Below are 21026 nucleotides of genomic sequence, written 5' to 3' on the forward strand. Positions count from 1 at the left end.
GATCTCCTGACCTTGTGATCCACCCGCCTCGGCCCCCCAAAGTGCTGGGATTACAGGCATGAGCCACCGCGCCCGGCCTACAATAGTGATTCTTACTATGCGTGAGGATGGAATGTTTTCCCATTTGTTTGTGTCCTCTCTTATTTCATTTATCAGTGGTTTGTAGTTCTCTTTGAAGAGGTCTTTCACATCCCCTGTTAGTGGTATTCCTTGGTATTTTATTCTCTTTGTAGCAATTGTGAATGGGAGTTCATTCATAATTTAGCTCTCTGCTTATCTTTTGTTCGTGTATAGGAATTTTTGTGATTTTTGCCCATAGATTTTGTATCCTGAGACTGCTGAAGTTGCTTATCAGTTTAAGGAACTTTTGGTCAGCTTCATTTCTACTTTATTTGTGTCATCACATGAATGTATATATAATACCTTTAGGTTCTTAATAGGAATTTCTATAAGAAGAAAAATGGCTTTTAGGATCCAATTTATTTAGTAGCTAGGTTATTATTTCAAGCAGATTTATTTAGCGTGCTGGAAAAAAAGTGAATAAGAATGAGCATATTTGAGTATTATGTATGTAACTTTCTTAACTAAATCACAATTCCTCCTGGAGAAACTCTTTATCTTGATGTAGCTATATACATTGGAAACTTAAGATATGCCTAACAAAGTCAGAGGAAGATATTAAGATGAATGATTGATGCTATAATCAATTTGTAGATTCAATGCCATCCCCATCAAGCTACCAATGACTTTCTTCACAGAATTGGAAAAAACTACTTTAAAGTTCATATGGAACCAAAAAAGAGCCCTCATCGCCAAGTCAATCCTAAGCCAAAAGAACAAAGCTGGAGGCATCACACTACCTGACTTCAAACTATACTACAAGGCTACAGTAACCAAAACAGCATGGTACTGGTACCACAACAGAGACATAGATCAATGGAACAGAACAGAGCCCTCAGAAATAATGCCGCATATCTACAACCAGCTGATCTTTGACAAATCTGACAAAAACAAGCAATGGGGAAAGGATTCCCTATTTAATAAATGGTGCTGGGAAAACTGGCTAGCCATGTGTAGAAAGCTGAAACTGGATCCCTTCCTTACACCTTATATAAAAATTAATTCAAGATGGATTAAAGACTTACATGTTAGACCTAAAACCATAAAAACCCTAGAAGAAAACCTAGGCATTACCATTCAGGACATAGGAATGGGCAAGGACTTCATGTCTAAAACACCAAAAGCAATGGCAACAAAAGCCAAAATTGACAAATGGGATCTAATTAAACTAAAGAGCTTCTGCACAGCAAAAGAAACTACCATCAGAGTGAACAGGCAGCCTACAGAATGGGAGAAAATTTTTGCAACCTACTCATCTGACAAAGGGCTAATATCCAGAATCTACAATGAACTCAAACAAATTTACAAGAAAAAAACAAACAACCCCATCAAAAAGTGGGCGAAGGACATGAACAGATACTTCTCAGAAGAAGACATTTATGCAGCCAAAACACACATGAAAAAATGCTCATCATCACTGGCCATCAGAGAAATGCAAATCAAAACCACAATGACATACCATCTCACACCAATTAGAATGGCTAACATTAAAAAGTCAGGAAACAACAGGTGCTGGAGAGGATGTGGAGAAATAGGAACACTTTTACACTGTTGGTGGGACTGTAAACTAGTTCAACCATTGTGGAAGTGGGTGTGGCGATTCCTCAGGGATCTAGAACTAGAAATACCATTTGACCCAGCCATCCCATTACTGGGTATATACCCAAAGGACTATAAATCATGCTGCTATAAAGACATATGCACACGTATGTTTATTGCGGCACTATTCACAATAGCAAAGAGTTGGAACCAACCCAAATGTCCAACAACGATAGACTGGATTAAGAAAATGTGGCACATATACACCATGGAATACTATGCAGCCATAAAAAATGATGAGTTCATGTCCTTTGTAGGGACATGGATGAAACTGGAAACCATCATTCTCAGTAAACTATCGTGAGGACAAAAAACCAAACGCCACATGTTCTCACTCATAGGTGGGAATTGAACAATGAGAACTCATGGACACAGGAAGGGGCACATCACACTCTGGGGACTGTTGTGGGGTGGGGGGAGGGGGGAGGGACAGCATTAGGAGATATACCTAATGCTAAATGACAAGTTAATGGGTGCAGCAAAACAACATGGCACATGGATACGTATGTAACAAACCTGCACATTGTGCACATGTACACTAAAACCTAAAGTATAATAATAAAAAAAAATCTCAAAAATAATCAATTTGGTAAAACAGTAATATAATTTTAATGTGCAATTTTAAATGTCTGTTGCTATTTGAGAAAGCACTATTTTAGTTTTAAGTCAACTGTATATTCATTAATCAAGCTGACCATTGTCTTCAAAAGGAACTTGCTGGAGTACATAAAAGTGAATTTTATTCCTAATTTCATCTTTGGGGTCTTGTGTGGGTGTGTTTCACATAAGTTGGATAAAATTGCCATGTTTATGTAAATACTAACCAAGGCAATCTGTCATTTCACAGTAAAGGTAAAAAGGGAGAGAGAGGAGAAAGAGGGAGTAAAAGACAAAGTAAAAAATATTTCAAGCTTGAATGGATTGCCTACATTTTAAAATTATTAAGTGGTTGTATTAATTTCTTGGTGCTGCTGTTATAATTACTAAAAATTTAGCAGCTTACGAAACACAAATTTATTATTTCCAGTTTTAGAGGTTACAAGTTTGAAGCTGTTTTCACTGAGATGAAGTCAAGGTGATTGCTGGTCTGTGCTCCCTTCTGAGTCAATCTGTTTCCTTTGTTTTTCCAGCTCCTAAAGACCCTCATCATTACGCTAGCTCTTGGCCCTTCTTCTGTCTTCAAAGTTAACAACATCAGCGAACTGTCTGTCTCAGACCATTCTTCTGCCTCTCTCTTCCATTTTTAATAGTCCTGATGTTTATTTTGGCTCCTCCTAGATAATGCAGGATAATCCTGTTTTTAAGATAATCCAATGATCAATCAGTATCATTTGTCATCTGAATTACCCTTTGCCTGTTAACTGTGACATAGTCACAGGTCTCAGGGATTAGGATGGAGACCATTGAGGGCAGGGGAGATCACGATTATGCCTACCATTCTAATTGATAATTGATCTGTTTCATTAAAAATAGGTTTACTATTAAATTGGAAACTGCTAAAAGATAGAAGCAATAGTTTCCTACTATGTTAGTCTGTTTTTGCATTGCTACAGAGAAATACTGCATTCAGAAAATGGAATATATAGGTCTTGCTCATGGCTCTGGATGTGAACTATTAATCTCATGTGACATGCACTGAAAAGTAGGATGGATGATATTTAAGAATGATTTAATCACAATATAACACTTTCAAATCTCTCTATATTAAGTATAATAATCACTTATAGGATTGGTTTCCCATTTACCCACAAATTGTTTAACATCACTTCATTTCTGACATTTCAACAAAATTGGCAAATAATTTATGTTTCATTGCATGGCTTCTTTTAAGTTTACAACTGTAAAACCAAATGAATAATTAATTGGCAATTACTGATTGTTTGCTTTGTTATTTTCGGTCTTTAAGACAAGTGAATCAAAACAAACTTTCAGAGTCAGTCTGTTTACTCATCACCCCTTTATTGTTTGGCAGATGAAATAAATATCTTGGAATCTCAGGCTTAAAATGTACGTTAAGTTTTATTGCATTCTTCCAAAAAAGTTTGAATCTTCTCTCTTACATCTTTGTAATTTGGTCGTTCTTCTTTTCAACACTTGGTGACAGAACTATCATGACTTCTCAGGACAGTCTGATTTATTTTTACACAAAATTGATTAAAAAGAGTCACTTTATCTCTAAAAGGGATTACAACATACTTCTATTTAAGATGACATTCAGTTGAGTTACTGATACCTTTTAAAAAGAATGATAAACATTTTGTTGAGGTAGCTGGCTCGCTTTTTAAAGAAAATATCTTTAAAGTAGAAACCTTTAAGATGTGATCATGTTTCCCAAATTTCTCTGCATACTGAACAATATATTTGAGTTTCTAATGGGGATAAAGGAGAAAGAAGAATTCCTAAAAACAAGGGGAGAAGAAATGAAGCTGACCACAACTTGAAAATATGGCTGCTAACTGGAATTAGCCAGTGAAGATGTTATGACTCTTTAAAAATATAGATATTTATGCATATCTTATGGATATTTAATATTCATTTTTAGGTTGCTCAATTCACCAGTGTTCTAATATTTTTAAATGGCTAAAAGTATTCCATTTTGTTGAATCACAATAGTTTATTAGATAATTCCCTATTGATGAACATTTTGATTAAATACAGTGAACCTACATAGTACTATTCTTAACATCCTTGTAGCTACATCTCTGCGCACATAAATAACTCTTTGGGATAAATTCTTTGAAACTGAATTATTTGTTCAAAACGAAAGGACCTCAGAACGTTTTCATTATTTTGCCCTTTCATGAGCAGTGAATGACAATGTTCCTATCTCTGAATCACCATAGCTCCTTAAAGTCTTTTTTTTTGGAGACACAGTCTTGCTCTGTCTCCCAGGCTGGAGTGCAATGGTGCGATCTCGACTCACTGCAAGCTCCACCTCCTGGGTTCACACCATTCTCCTGCCTCAGCCTCCCGAGTAGGTGGGACTACAGGTGCCCGCCACCATGCGTGGCTAATTTTTTTGTATTTTTAGTAGAGACCGGGTTTCACCATGTTAGCAGGATGGTCTCGATCTCCTGACCTCATGATCCGCCTGCCTCGGCATCCCAAAGTGCTGGGATTACAGGCATGAGCCACCGCGCCCAGCCTCCTTAAAGTCTTCTAACTGACGTCAGACATCATAATGCTAAGCTACTGTGAAGTATACATTGTAGCGCCATTTATGTATCAATGTATGCATATGTATATGACATAATAAAATTTTTTTAAAAAAACCTACGTAGTCTTTTGGACAAGAGACAGATTGCTTTTTATTTTACAGATGAGAAAATTAAGATTTCAAAAAAATTAAATGAGTTATTTAACATCATCTTGCTAGTGAGACACCAAACTTATCTGGAACTCAAATTTTTGGTTATATTATATGTCCTCTTTAATGTTACTCTATTAGAGAAACTATATATTGTCACCTTGTGTAGTGAACTGACAAAATAAATTTTGCTACACAATAACTTAACTGAATGGAAAAGTGTATCTGATGTTAGGCCTGATTTCTATTATTTCATGTATAATTTTAGTCAGTTTAACAACAATAATAACGGCAATACCAAAAAAAAGCCTGTATAATTTGATAGAAGCATGGAAGTGTGGTAAGATATAACATGTTTTTTAAAAACAATTAAAAGGGGACTTTAAAAAAGCTTTATTTTCTATTTCAGTGCGAGTATTGTTTTTGTAAGTTTCACAAAATTAGTCACTTTTTTTTTTTTTTGAGACGGAGTCTTGCTCTGTTGCCCAGGCTGGAGTGCAGTGGCACAATCTCGGCTCACTGCAAGCTCCGCCTCCCAGGTTCACGCCATTCTCCTGCCTCAGCCTCTCCAAGTAGCTGGTACTACAGGCGCCTGCCACCACGCCCGGCTAATTTTTTGTATTTTTAGTAGAGATGGGGTTTCACCGTGGTCTCGATCTCCTGACCTTGTGATCCGCCTGCCTCGGCCTCCCAAAGTGCTGGGGTTACAAGTGTGAGCCACCGCACCTGGCCAGAATCTTCTTAATTTCTCAATTTCATCATTAATCAATCAATCATTAATAAAATTTTTAAAAATGTAGTAAATGACAGTATGGGTAGCTCATGTGCTATCAAATAGGTTAATGCATATTTTTGCATTTCAGTTTGTTAGTTATAATGTTTACAATGAAGCTGTAAATTGAATCAAATATTGCTGCCTTTTAAAAAGTCCATAACCACAGAGATTATGTTTGCTAAAGGGGCATTCTTGATTATGCTTTCTCACTCAGGAGTCTCTAGAAGCCTCAGGTGTGTGTGTTACTTCTCCTTTGCTTAGTGGTTTTATTTAAGTAAAGGGCAAAATGACAACCTCAGTAATCACATACTTTGGAATTAACTATTTCCTGAGAATATATATCTTAAGAGTTACTGGATATAAGAGTAATGAAGAAAGCTCTGCTCGTCCACTGTAATTTTTCATTTTTTTGGAGGTAAGAATTAGAAAATGGATTATTTATATACATTTTTTAAAAATGTCTTTTCCATCAAACCACATATTCATTCAATTTGGAAATAATTTATTTTCTTTTTAATTCTGTTTTCTGTACATGTGATTTTAAATTTCAAGTATTACTCTTATTGTTGACTGAAAGGCATGGAAATAATTAATAAATGAAGAGCTTTTCCTCCTAAAACTCAGAGAAACAACTGCTAGTAAAACGTAATAACTTCTTGAAGGTTACAAAATGAGAGCCATATGGAAGTGTGGATCGTTTCCAGTACTGATATATTTTAGTCTAATTTCATTAGTAACAAACAACTTATTTTTGAAATATACTTCATTTTGAAGAAAACAGCTTTATTTTAATGCATTTTCCTTTTGATCACCAACTGTCTTTTTCCTTATCTCTTTTTGTCTTCTGACACTGTTTAAGTGGATGAGAGGATATTATTTGGCATCCAAAAGTAAAGGCTTTGAGATATGTTTTTAAATGATGAAAAAAATGCCAAATGAAAAGTCCAAACAGATTTTGAAATAATTTCTTTTCAGAAATCCTGGCAGCTTATTTTTCAGTCCTAAATGCACAATATGGTGTTCTTTTTTGCTTTCCTTCCAAAACAATTAATAATGTTATTTCCTTGTTTCACTAGAAAAAAAATCACTTTGGCTATGCTCATAATAACAGTTTCAATACATTCAGATAATCATCTCAGGATGTTAATTTGTGTTAAAGTGTTAAACAAGGAGATACACTAGGAAACAGAAACTTAGCATGTTTTACATATCAGTTATAAAATAGCATTTTATGCATGCTTTTGTTAATTATTATTTTATTCACATTCTTTAATTTACTGATCCTCAACTATGTAGCAGAATCCATGATCAATACTAAGTATACAACTTTTATCAAGACAGTCTTTGACTTCAAGAAAGTCCTAAAATACTGGATCAGAGCTTAAAGCAAATTGCAATATAATGTTAGAAATATATACCAGTAATTTTTAAAAGGACCTGGGGAAACTTGGCAGAAGGAGAAAGAGCGGCAAGAACCAAGAAAACATTTCACAGATACTATAATTTAGATTCAGATCTTGAAAAACGAGAAGAGATTACCATCAAATGAGGAGAAAGAGGTTGCATATGCTGAGAACAAGAAGGGGTTCTCATGACAGTCTATAAACATGGCAAAATAAGCAAGAGTTGTCTTGTCACTGAAATGTAAAATCCACACAACTGCTAGGCAATAAATCCTAAGGAATTTGGGCTTGACTTCTACAGACACTGGATTCTTAAAATATTTTAAGTGAGAGTTACAAAGTCAATTTTGTGTTTTAGAACATCATTTGGCACCAGTATGGAGGAATCATGAGCAGAAAATGTATGTGATATTGAAGCCGTGGAAACAAGTACGCTAATAAGGATGTTGAACAAGAAAGGACATCTCAGTATACTTCCCCAGTTCACCTGGGTGTGTGGAATATGGTGTTACCATTAATCAAACTAGGATTAAAAAACAAAAGGAGAAAACTCAAAAAAGGCTTTGAAATCTGGATCCTTATCAATATTTATTAATTACCTCCCATACATCATGTTGTGCTCAAGAATACAGTGGCATATAAGGAATATATCTTCAATTTTTTGGCCTGAAACATAAGCAGCTCACATAATTAAAAATACAAAATGTAAGAATAGATGTGGTAGGTTAAAGATAACTGTTACAGGCAGTAAACCCTAAATATGTTCAGAGAATGAAGAAATCTGCATATGCATTAAGAGGTGGGAAAATTAGTAAAGATATTTTATAAATAAGAAGAAAAGATGTTTGAGCACAGAAATGGGCTCAGATGACAGGAGTATTGAATGCTGGGCAAAAGCAGTGTCCAGGAAAATAATTACAGCTTTTTGCACAAGTGAGATATCAATGGTTTTGATAAAATCACTCCAGCAATGTACAGGTTGTGTTTTGTGGTGTTAAGTGGAGGGAAAAACACCACTTAGATTATTAAAATAACACAAATAAGAGATGTAGTATATGTTGAAATAGGTTGACATTTCTTCTTTTGAGAGGTAATAAATTTTTCAGGATTCAAAGGAATCCTTTTTAATGGAATAAAAGAAATGCCAATTATTTTTTTCCAGTATTGTTACTCCATCCCTTCCCCAAAATAATTTATTTTCTGTTGATTTGGAGGAGCGAACTCATTTCCACTTGTATTTAAGGAGGAATGAGAAGAGTTATTAGTATACAAGTTTTGACGTGTTTGAAAAAAAATCGTATAATTCTGTTAGAAATTGCAAGTACCTTAGAGATCATGTTATTCATGATCTGGTTTTTAATTTTGCAAATAAAAACCAGAGGGCTTTAAATACTTGGCCAAGATTTAAAAACAAATTATAAGTAAACCTGGGAATAAAACAAGTCTATTCCCAGTTTAATCTAGATTTTAATACCAGTTTAGATTTGGGAGAAACAGATACAAATAAAGAAAAAGAAAGTAAGGTAGGAAGACTTCCAAAAAGTTCGAATATATTTACTAACACAGATTCAAATTTGAAGTTCATAAATAAATAGGAATCTTCTGTCCCTTGAGATCTAGAAAAAATATCTCTGGACCTTATCCCTCTTCTAGTGGAGGAATTTGAAAAGCTGTCTAAGATTCCTGTCAAGTGCCATAGGGCTGGGAGGCTAGCTGTTCATGTCCTGTTAACCTTTGCCCCGTGGACTCTGGATTCCTCTTGTAGTTTCTCTTTCACATCATGTTGATATCTACATAAAATCCATTCCCTTCTTTTGCACCTCCCCCCCCCGCGACAACAACAACAAAAAACAACTCAAGACATTCATGATTGTAGTTGATTTTATTGGAAAAATAAAGGCCAGCAAAAGTTCTCATTTGGCAAATATCAGTTCAAATAACTTAAAAATATAATTTCCTGCCTGACTTTCTTTTTCTCAATGTGAGGTGTTCTTGCCTTTCTTGGTGCTTTGCTTTCTCTCCGATGCTTCTCCTTGGGTTTCCTTTTCTTGTGCTACGTCTTCTTCTGGGACCAATGACTTCTGTAAAAAATATATGGATGCCATTGGGTGAATAATGAGTAGTACAGGATATAACATTTATAGTATAGATAGTGTTTAGAATATAGATAGCCACATCAGAAGAGGTGCTCACATTTAATTTTAATAATTTGTTTGGAGGGTGTGGCATTTTATGTTAGGCATTTGTAAAGGGTAGTATCCTAGCTTATGTCTTAAATTGTCTTTAAACACAAAGTAGGACCATAATCCATATCTGCCTTTTCTCCTTTGCAGCAAAGCACAATATGCCATCCTTATTCTTTCCTGCAGAAGCCAGAAATTATCATATGAATGGTTTCTACTACTTTTGGACTCTGAATTTTCTTAGTTTTTTTTCTGACAATTGCAGTAGCCAACAGTATAGGTTTTCCCTATGTCTTGTAACATTGTAGTCAGTTTAAATTAAATTATCTGAAACATCCTTTATATGATTTTATAATCAAGCAGTATTGAACACTGTACGCTTTTGAACAGCCTGTTACAATAGCAATGAAAAACAAACATTTATTCAATAAGTTTACATATACATATTAATATGTGTCTCTGTTATGTTCCTTTTGTCGTTTTTATGTCTGTCCTTCTTTTTTGTTTCTATGGTTTCTAGAGGCTGTGATACGAGAATTCATGACAGTCTGTCTTTTCTCTAAGTGAGCATAAATCAGATCTGTCCTTATGTACCAAACAAATGTTGACAAATTGTAAGGGTTTCCAGATCAAGTATATGATGCCTTACTAATTTTGAATTTACTTGATTACTCAAGGCATGCTTTCAGTATAAGTATATTCCCTGTAAATATCCTATACTTACACTAAAAAATGATTTGATATTTATCTGAAATTCAAATTAGCTCAGTGTCATATATTATTAATTGCTAAATCTTACAACTCTGCTAGTAATCTACATGGTAAAAATTTTCAATTCATGAGAGATATAGTTTTGTTCTTTTTAAAGTTTGTTGTTGTTGTTGTTGTTTTTAAGATAATCTCCGTCTGTTGCCCAGGCTAGAATGCAGTGGTGCAGTCTCAGCTCACTGCAACCTTTGCCTCCCAGGTTCAAACTATTCTCCTGCCTCAGCCTCCCAAGCAGCTGGGACTACTGTGCACCACCATGCCCAGCTAATTTTTGTATTTTTAGTAGAGAGGAGGGGATTTTGCCATGTTGGACAGGCTGATCATCTGGAACTCCTGCCCTCAAGTTATCTGCCTGTTTCGTCCTCCTAAACTGCTGGGATTACAGGCGTGAGCCACCGTGCATGTTCTGATTTTTAATTTTTTATGCTGTTTGTTAGAGTTCATACCTGGTTCAGGTGGCTTTTATTGTCCCTTATTGATTTCCTTTAAGATTATCTGTGTTGCTTATTAACATTCAGGACAAAAACAGGGAGAGTGAATTTCTCATTTTCTAGAGGCCAGCATTTTGTTAATCACTCATATTATTTAGTTTATAATTTCGCCGTTTAAGTGGCATGATTACATATTTATTTCCTCAAGAATTCTTTAAAAATGATTATTTTTATATTGGCACTCAGAATTGAGACCTCTATCAGTTTTTAATTCTCACTGAAAATTTAAACTTTGATGACATCGTATTATTTTTATTTTCACTGATAGAGTTTGTACTTACTAAGTATGCCATTATGTATTCGAAAGTAAATATTACTGATATTTAATTATATTTCTGTAATCTTATCTGGGAAATTTTTATAATCATGAAATAGTGGAAGTTAATTTTTAAACTTTGCACATGGATAACTGTCTTTTCTGGGATGTATATCTTATTACAAAATGCCAAAGTCTCTCTTTGAGATATACAAATGTACATCTTGTAATATTCTTTCAAATGCTATCCCCACTATAATCACAAAATTAGTGTTACCTCAAACTACTGTTTAACTTTTAAAGACCCATCTTAAGGAATGTTCCACTTGGAGAAATAATAAAATAAATATCTACCAAAATATCAAAAGAATAAACTCCTTAGTTTCTCAAAATTCGTGAAAAAAGTTTTAAAATCAAGGACCATATGTCCTACAGAGTCTCAGGAGAGACAGAGAGAGAGAGAAGAGAGAACACTATTAAACCCATTAAGAGTTCAACAAATGCCAATAGCTTTTAGCTTATAAACAGAAATCTGTAATCTTAGGGATTTACTGCAGCAGAACCTGGTAAGTTTGCCCTCAGCACCATAATATAGATGAAATCATACAGTCTTTCTTCGAAAAAAAAAATCTCTTCCTGTTCTATTGATGATCAAGGTCTGTATTGCTATATTATGCAAAGGAGTCATCTGATGGTTCTAATACATTTCCATATATAGCAATTTATTTTTAAGGAATTGGAATTTTAGCTTTAATTTCCTAGTGGCAATTTCATCATTGCCTCTTGAATTAATATATTTTACATGATTTTTCTCATGAGACAAAAACAGATTTGTTTTGTATGCTTCAAATACATATTTTTAAATTACATTGTATAATTTAGCTAGTGTTGAAGCCACTGATGGAACAGATATGAGGTTCTTAAACCAAGAAGTTTGAAGAAGATTAGACCAGAAAACAAAATCATGAAGTTTATTTTGAGGGTGATAATCAAAGACATTTATGCAAAATTACAGAAAAGATTTTCTCAATGTCATCTTATTTGGAACATTTTTTTTCACTTTATTTTGGTAATTGAAGAATCCTTCAGTTTTGCTCAGTTAAATTATGAAGAAGCTATGGGAATCTGGAAAAAAATGGATTCAGTAAATGAAAGTTGAGATAGAGTATCATTCAACCTCCTGAGAAAAGTGTCAGAGTATATGACCTCTTCGGAAAACTACGATTCCATATGAAACCAAGTATAACACCACAATTTAAAGCAGTTCATGATTTTAGATTAAGCCTAACTCCAGAGAGGTCAAAGTAACATGACATGTTCTCTAGCTTTTGGTGGTTACTGTAATCAAAGGTGGGAGCTCTATGTGTGAGAACTGCTAAACATCTATGAGGGTTTGTCTTTAAAAAACAATAATGTGCTACACTGGAGCTCATCTCCACATTTTTATTCATGACCTGCTATTATTTGTAGAAACACAGAATTGAGTATTGTGACTTAGCCTTCCCTCAATTTCACTTAACTGGAAAATAAGGCAGGGGACAGAGATGAGCTTTTGTTCTTTAATGAAAGAGTGGGAATACTCACTGACTCTTGATTTTTATAAATAATTTAATTTTAAAATCGGTTAATATAATGACATTTAGATTTACCTTGATTGACTCTTCCCTGCCTGCTGATATTCTTCCAATTCTTCTCATTCATATCCTGTGATACGGTTTGGCTCTGTCATCCCTCTCAAATCTCATCTAGAATTGTACTCCTATAATGCCCACGTGTTGTGGGAGGGACCTGGTGGGAGATAATTTGAATCATGCGGGCGGTTTCCCCCATAATATTCTCGTGGTCGTGAATAAGTCTCACGAGATGTGATGGTTTTATCAGGGGTTTCTGCTTTTGCGTCTTCCTCATTTTTCTCTTGCCACCGTCATGTATGAAGTGCCTGTTGCCTCCTGCCATGTTTCTGAGGGCTCCCCAGCCATGTGGAACTGTAAGCCCAATTAAACCTCTTTTTCTTCTCAGTCTCGGGTATGTCTTTATCAGCACTGTGACAATGGACTAATACATCATATATACCTATTTTAAGTTTTCTCTCTTTTGGAAGAATATCTGATGCATAAACATGGAGGTGAAAGCTCTTTTGGAAGAATATCTGATGCATAAACATGGAGATGAAAGCCACTGTGTGGACTTGCTTATACTGACTGCTATATTCCTGCTACCCCCAGGCACTGAAGGAGCCGTATTTGGACACTCTGTGGAGACGCCGCACATCAGAGCAGAACCATCCCAAGATCTCAGGTAAGTGCTTCCTCTTATACCTGTGGCATAAAATCCATCATTGTTGATAATCCTTAATATATGAAAAACTAAAATAGACAACTACACAATGTTTTCCCCAATATACTTAAAATAAATACAAAAATGAATATATTAGATAGGAAGAATGTGGAAAAGAAAATGCAAAGGCATTTACACAGTAAGTGAGAGGAACTAATAAAAATAGGGATGCTGAGGCCGGGCACGGTGACTCACGCCTGTAACCCCAGCACTTTGGAAGGCCAAGGTAGGAGGATCACTTGAGATCAGAAGTTCAAGACCTGGCAACATAGTGAGACCCCGTCTCTACGAAAAATAAAAAATAAATTAGCCAAGCATGGTGGTGCACAGGTGTAGTACCAAGTTAGTCAGGAGGCTGAGACCAGAGGATTGCTTGAGCCCAGGAGGTTGAGGCTGCAGTGAGCTATGATCATACTGCTGTACTCCAGCCTGGGCAACACAGCAAGGCCCCATCTGTAAAAACAAAACAAAACACAATACAAACAACAAAAAAAGGAATGCTGGAAAATCCGACATATATAATGAAATATATGACATATATAGGAATAAAGACAGGGCAAACAGGGAGCTGAGAAAGCTGTAAATGACCACAGAGTATTAGAGAGAGGGTAATATGGAAGCAAATCAGAAAAAGGCAGAACTTAATTGGACTATGATGGGGTTCCTCAGTCTAATATTTCCAATGGAATAAGCTACGTCCTGACAGTGTGACGGTTCTTGGAGGCAGTTATATGTAAAAGCTCTCACTACCCAGAAAATTCCAACATTATAGGGAATTCTTCCCAGGATAATTATTACCGCTGTTGATTAAATTCAAAATAATAAAATCTAGATCCCTAATACAAAACTGCTCAGTAGATGTTCTTTTTTTTATTTTTTATTTTTTTGAGATGGAGTCTCACTCTGTCACCCAGGCTGGAGTGCAGTGGCGCTATCTTGGCTCACTGCAAGCTCCGCCTCCCGGGTTCATGCCATTCTCCTGCCTCAGCCTTCCGAGTAGCTGGGACTACAGGCGCCCGCAACTGTGCCTGGCTAATGTTTTGTATTTTTAGTAGAGACGGGGTTTCACCATGTTGACTGGGATAGTCTCTATCTCCTCACCTTCTGATCCGCCCTCCTTCGCCTCCCAAAGTGCTGGGATTACAGGCGTGAGCCACGACACCCAGCCTGTTCTTCTTAATTCAATATATAAGATTTGGTGATTAATTATGGTTTAATAATAATTAATTTATGAAAGGTAAATTACATTCTGAAATGCACTTACTATTGTATAGGAAAAGGAAAGATGCACATAGTGCTGATAAAAACTAGTCACATACTAAAAGTCACTTTTAAAGTTGGATCACAGTATCAACCTGAGAGACACAGTTGCTGTCCTGTTTACAAAACCTTTTTATTTCATAAGGATTGCTGTTTAGCCCTTCACATTGGATGAGTGTATATGTACTCAGATGGAAACAAAAAGTAAAGTTGAAAATCTTTAAGGCAACAAAACCATACTTTACAACATTAAATTTTTCAGTCCTTTAGAGTCCTATGATAAAATTTCCTAAAGAACTCAGTTTCTCACTACTTGAGTAACACAGATTCAAACAAGCTAGGGAACAATATTAGAAAAAAAAAAAGGGGCCTTCTTCAAGGACTAAGACTTATTTTAGAAGAGCAACATAACCATTACTCTATATAGAAACCCTAGGGATTTAGGAGTGCTGAGGAGTGTGTGTAAACAGCATCTCATAGGATGCTACAGTCTTCATTTACAGCTCTTTTTTCAGGGAGGAATTCAACTTTTGTGAAAATACTTATTGTATCTTTCTTCTCCTAATAAACTCTAAATTCCATTAGAACAGGATACACATCTCCCTTCTTTATCCTTAATGCTGTAGCAGCCAGCACTGTTATCTTACATATCCTATTTGCAGTATTTGTTAATGTGAATTAGTGAAACTTACTTAGCAAAGCTGAAAAATGAGGACATTAACTAAATGAATGGGGTATAAGGAAAGTGGCTGCAGTTATTACTACAAAGGCACATGTGAAGAGCATTGATTCCAATTTTTTTCATCTGTGTTTTAATATAGACACAGCTGTTTACTAATTTATTCAATAAACTTAAAATACATTTATAGAAGTATTTTTAATTTACTTAAATTTATACTTGAAGAATTTTTTTTTATTTCTAATGCTTTAGTAACTATATGGCTCGTGTTATAATTTTTACTATGGAAAGTCTATTGTTAAAATAAGAATAGGCCTGGCGCGGTGGCTCAAAAAAAAAAAAGAGGAATAAGAACCAACTGGTATTTTAATTATCTTGCTGACATATTTCACAATTCATAAGTGAAAATGTGAATGATATTATATCTAGTGTATGGTGTTTCTCGTTTTCATTTTCTCATTATTCATCATTATGTAAACATTGCACTAAGCTGGATTTATCAGCTGGTTCTAAAAGCAGACTGGCAACCCCCAAGATAAGTGTTACTAAATTTCCAAACTGAAACAGAAGCAAAGTAGAGTAATTATGTAGGTATTCAATTATTTATTTGTGTAATGAAGATTAAAAGCAGGGTGTCTGAGAAAAACTTTACAAGCCTTGCTGACAATTTTCCTTTCAGAGAAGTAAGTACTGTTAGTTGATGCCTAGTTCTAATTAACACAGTTTCATTGGTTGGCCAAGTCAATAAAATGTTAATTTAGGGAGTAAGTAGCCATGTTTTCTTTGGTTTTGTTATTGTGGAGAACAAAAAGACTTTAGAAAAGAAAAACATTTCAAAAGTTTATTAATAGAGTATTAATATTTTGGTGAAGAAATGTAATGGATTTCTGTAACTTATTTATTCAGCAGATGTTTGATGAGTGTCTAGTATCTCAAGTTCTGTGCTAGTTTTCATGTGCATTTTAAAACTGCGGATTTTCACTTTTTTTAGATAAGATGATACTGTTTTGTAGTAGGAGTCTGTATTTTAAAAGGCTAAAAAAATACATGTTAAATAGTTAACAAAGACATAATAGTAAATTTGCCCAGAACAGCCCAATGTTCATTCTTTTTTATTTCTTACGTTAATATATAGTTAAGTTACTACAGTTTGAAGAGTTTCTGTACCTACGGTAAAAAGTGATGAAACTAAATATACAATACCCATTTCCTAAAGATTTTTTTTGGATCTGAGATCCATTAACTGCTGAATAAGAAAATAAATACTAATTCATTTTACAGAATCCAAGTGCAGATTAATCATATAATTGGCATCTTTTCATAATTCTCATTCTTGCAGAAATACAGCTTAACACAGAAATATTAAGGTTTGCAGGCTCCAAGTTAATCTCTAGAAACACATAGCTCTAATACACGTCATTAATATATTCAAGAAAAAAATGCTGTTAGCAGTCAGGATTTTGTCTGAGACATTCCCTCAATAAAGGGGTAAATCGCTTTGCTGGGCATTAGGATAAAGTAGTGTATTTGCTTTCTTTCCTTTCCTTTTCTCTCTTTCTGTTTCTTCTGATGCTTAAGTTCTGCTTAATATTTAATAATTGCATCTTGCAACTTAGGTTGTTTTAAAGTCTGAATTCTTCTTTTTTCTGAATGTTAAGAATTCTTCTAGAGATTTAGGCCACAGATGTTTTTTAATATGATGGCTGCATAACACCTTAAAAACAGTATCTTATTGCATCTTTGGTATATAAACACCATAAAAAAGCCAGAATGCTTTGAAAAACTAGGTGGTAGGGGGACTTGAGTTAAACATTAATCCTTCTCTCTGCCATAATCCTAGGTACCCACTGTGAAAGCCAGTCTGAAACTTCCTGCTACATTTGCTGTAGTGCTTTCCAAATGAATACAATTATAATTCACTAATTTCACTGACTAATTACATAGAAATCCACAAGTAGTACCAATGAACTTGGGTTTCGTTTTTCAACAGGCTTTTCCAGAGGATATTTTATAATAACATGAATAGTTTAATTGAAAACCTCTACTATAATACAAGTAAATCTGTGAAAACCTCCTCAGTGAACAGGAGAGTTTCTATACAAGACAGAAGTGGGACAACATTTAATTGTTGATACTGTGTTGCTAAGAGTCTGCGTAGTTCTTGAAGGGTTGTGTATTAGGGAAAATCAGTGATAAAAAAATACATTTTAACATTCAAATTTTGACATTTAGATATTGTGCGTAAAATGCTAATAGTAAAGTTTATAAGGAGTAGGATTATGAGTGATTGTCTTCAAGTTTCCAAATATTCTATGGAAAATATGGGGAGTTTCATTTAATAAAAAAAATACAGATGTTTCTTAAAAATAGATATATTCAAAACCTCACCCCTCCAGGGATTATGTGAAGATAGATCTCCAAATGGCCCATAGGGATTAAAATTTTAAAGTTGCTTTGGTGAGTGAAAAAAAAGAAAATGGAAGTGTTGAAACCACTTCTAAATGCTGGCTCTACTCCGTCCACATCACTTCTAGGCTTTTAAGTTTGACTTTCTTGCTGAGAGGGAGCTGAACTCCAGGGACCTAACCATTTGAGGTGGTTCTTTCTGCAAAACAACTCTGAATTCATTGCCTCAGAAAACAAAAACAAAACCAGTTGCACTGGATAACAGTGAATGTGAGCCTCAGGGGACCCTCCTCTTAAAGTCCTGTGTTAAGGGGATCACAGGCAGTTGCATCCCCAAGGCAGAAAGCTGATCTAAAAAGACCAGTGCATGGATCCTACCTCTTCTCATACTAGCACTTTTTACCACTGTATTCTAGTTCCTGTGTTGTGTCATTTTTGCTTTTTCTCTAGTGTTATATTTGAAGATAATTTGAAAACTGCCTCCCAACTCTTTTTCTGTAGGCATGACTGTCTAAAACACTTGTTTCTTGGCCTCATAATTTATGTAGCCAACCTTCAATCACATTTGTACTTGTATATTACCCTCCTATTGATTTTTCTTTCACAGACTAATGTCACTCATTCTGTGGACATTTCACGGGGCCAACAGAGTTAGTTGATGTAGAAAATGTCTTATTTCATTATTTTAATCAGTTTCTAGAGGTGTCAAGTTCATAATATTTTGTGCATGCCTGAAAGTGTGCAATATTAACGATTTTCATTAAAGCATTCATGTTTACAAGACAGGGACTCTTTATTGAGGAATACATATATCTACATCCTAAATTGTAGTAAATTTTTTATTAAACATCCATCATTAATACTAGTAAGTTATTAAAAATTTTAGCAAGTATACTTATCACACCCTACTTTTCATGAGCATTCTCAGGGGAAACAAAAGAAACCATAAGCAAATTGTCATGAAAGTGAGAGTAAATACTTGATGTGAATAAACGTAGATTTTTATAAAGAGCCAAAAATAGGTAAGTCAATCAAAAGTTGTTCTGAAACTCATTTTGGCTGTCCTAAAATGGAAGGACTTTTCCTTTATGCCTGTCTGTCTGGTTGTTGTTTTGACCAACGTTGTCTTCCAGTTTATCAAAAATTTTCTTTTTTCTATTAATGATTTTTTGTTTTTCCCTTAGGCTTGAATCACCCACCAGATCCTTGATCATGGAAGCTCCCCGTGGGGTCCAGGTGAGTGCTGCTGCAGGAGACTTCAAGGCCACCTGCAGGAAGGAGCTCCATCTGCAATCTACAGAAGGGGAGGTGAGTCCCAGAAAGTTGGACCCTGGCCCTATACTGCCCATTTTGAAAATACAAGTATTTAGATGTCCCATTTATAATTGACTCGTAAAGGAATATCTTTCAGTAGAAAATAAATGGAGTTGTAACTTAGGAAAGTAATATTAGGTTACCAAATTTCATATTCAAGAAGTATGTATTTGTTTGGGAGGCCAAGGTGGGCAGATCACGGGTCAGGAGATCGAGAACATCCTGGCTTAACACGGCGAAACCCCATCTCTACTAAAAAAAGAAAAATAGAAAAAGTTAGCCAAGTGTGGTGGCGGGCACCTGTAGTCCCAGCTACTCCGGAGGCTGAGGCAGGAGAATGGCGTGAACCCAGGAGGTGGAGCTTGCAGTGAGCCAAGTTCGTACCACTGCACTCCAGCCTGGGGTGACAGAGCGAGACTCTGTCTCAAAAGAAACAAAAAAAAGAAGTATATATTTGTGTAATTTAAACTTTTCCACAAAGCACTTCATCATGCTTCCCCTGGAACCACATGCATATAATTTGAGAAGAATAACCACAGTGTTTTTTTTTTTAATTCTTGTTATATCTTGATATTCAGAAAGTTCTTCCAGAAAGCACTTCGGTTGTTTGTTTCCATAGAAAGAGTGCCTTTGTGTTCTACTCTTCCACTATAAAGTGATAAGTATACATGATTGTTGTATCTGCAGAATCACATTTTTATCCATTCTGGAAATTACCATTATTTCTTCAGATAACCTCTCCCCAATTTTCTGTGGTCTTTTTCTGAAACTCTGAAGACATAACTTTGCATTTTCACACCTTCCACATCTCTTACCCTCTCCTTCGCAGTTTCTTTATCTTACTGTGCCTCATGCCACTGACTTATTCAGGTCTATATTTTCAGGGTTCTCCCCAGTATCTAATCTCATATTTTATCCACATATTGAGCTTTTAATTTTAGTGATTATGTTTTTAATGTCTAGCAGTCTCATCTTTTTTTTTTTTTTTTTTTTCAAATCTGGACATCTTGGCAGATGCTTTCATGCCTGTTCATTTTTAATTCTACCTTATTTTAAATGCTCATACATGATGCATATGCTAGTCTATATATTTTTACTACAATTTTGAAAGTTCTTGACAGTCTAAATCTGTTGCGTTGCTTTTCCTACCAATACATTCCTTTGGTGTTTTATTTTCTTCTTGTGTTATTTATTGTTTTTAATTATGATCCCACAAAGGTCAAACTGAGAAGAAAAACAATGAAAGGATAAAAGTTGAGAGACATGTTCTGGAGTATCTCAGTCCTCTTCAGATATAATGATGAAGTCATAATTTAATACAGGCAAAAGGGGAATATTCCTTTTTTATCTTTATGCCATTATCTCAGTTATTAATTCAAGATGAATTGTAACTATACATTTGCTTCCTTTTTAAAAACAGATTTACTGGTAAGACCATATAAGAGTCTTAGCAGATATTACACCACAAATGATCTAGCAATCAAATGTATAATAAATATTTTGAAAATATATTAATATATTCTCTCAGGATTTCTTTCCACTACAATTGTAGACTACAATACTTTGTCTAACACAGTAGGACGAAAGTCTTTCTTAAACATCTTGCATTCTTTTTAAAGAGTTGCTTTGATAATGGTAACTGTTTCATTCAAATTGCTTATAATAAATATTATTATTAATATCTATTTTGCCCCATATAAGAATCATTTACCTATGTTGTTTTATACATTGTATCAGCAGAGTCCTTTGATTCAATTACCTATCATAACTTCATTGTCAAATGAATATTATGCAAATCATAGCCACAGGTTTTCATCTGCGGTTTTTTTTTATAGTAACAAAATAAAAGTACAGAAAGGCACAGCACTTAAAGTAGCATGTCTTTTTCCTATGAAGAAACAGAAAATCATATATTTTGCTACAGTGACTGTAGCACAGACAGATTTATCATTTAGTAAACAATATAGTGGGATATAAAGTCCTTATCCTTAGATAGTTTTTAAACTACTTAATATCAGTCATGGTATTGAGGTATGTAAAATGATGGATGAAATGTAGAAGAATGAAATTGTATGTAAAATTCTGCACTGTTGAAAATTCATAGTCATTTCAGACATAGTATTGTAAA

The 21026-nt window shown here is 34.8% G+C and overlaps 1 protein-coding gene across 3 annotated transcripts in view; it reads left to right on the forward strand.

Moving 5' to 3' along the window:
* The window catches only part of SGCZ (sarcoglycan zeta), a 1126701-nt gene that overhangs the window by 1090302 nt on the left and 15373 nt on the right, over positions 1-21026 (forward strand). For all 3 annotated transcript variants that reach the window (XM_055287513.2, XM_055287533.2, XM_055287523.2), the window contains 2 exons: positions 13128-13200; positions 18769-18892. In XM_055287513.2, the coding sequence (XP_055143488.1) occupies positions 13128-13200; positions 18769-18892 (197 nt within the window). The remainder of the gene's footprint in view (positions 1-13127; positions 13201-18768; positions 18893-21026) is intronic.

This window comes from Symphalangus syndactylus, chromosome 1 (genome assembly GCF_028878055.3).
Source record: "Symphalangus syndactylus isolate Jambi chromosome 1, NHGRI_mSymSyn1-v2.1_pri, whole genome shotgun sequence".
NCBI lineage: Eukaryota > Metazoa > Chordata > Mammalia > Primates > Hylobatidae > Symphalangus > Symphalangus syndactylus.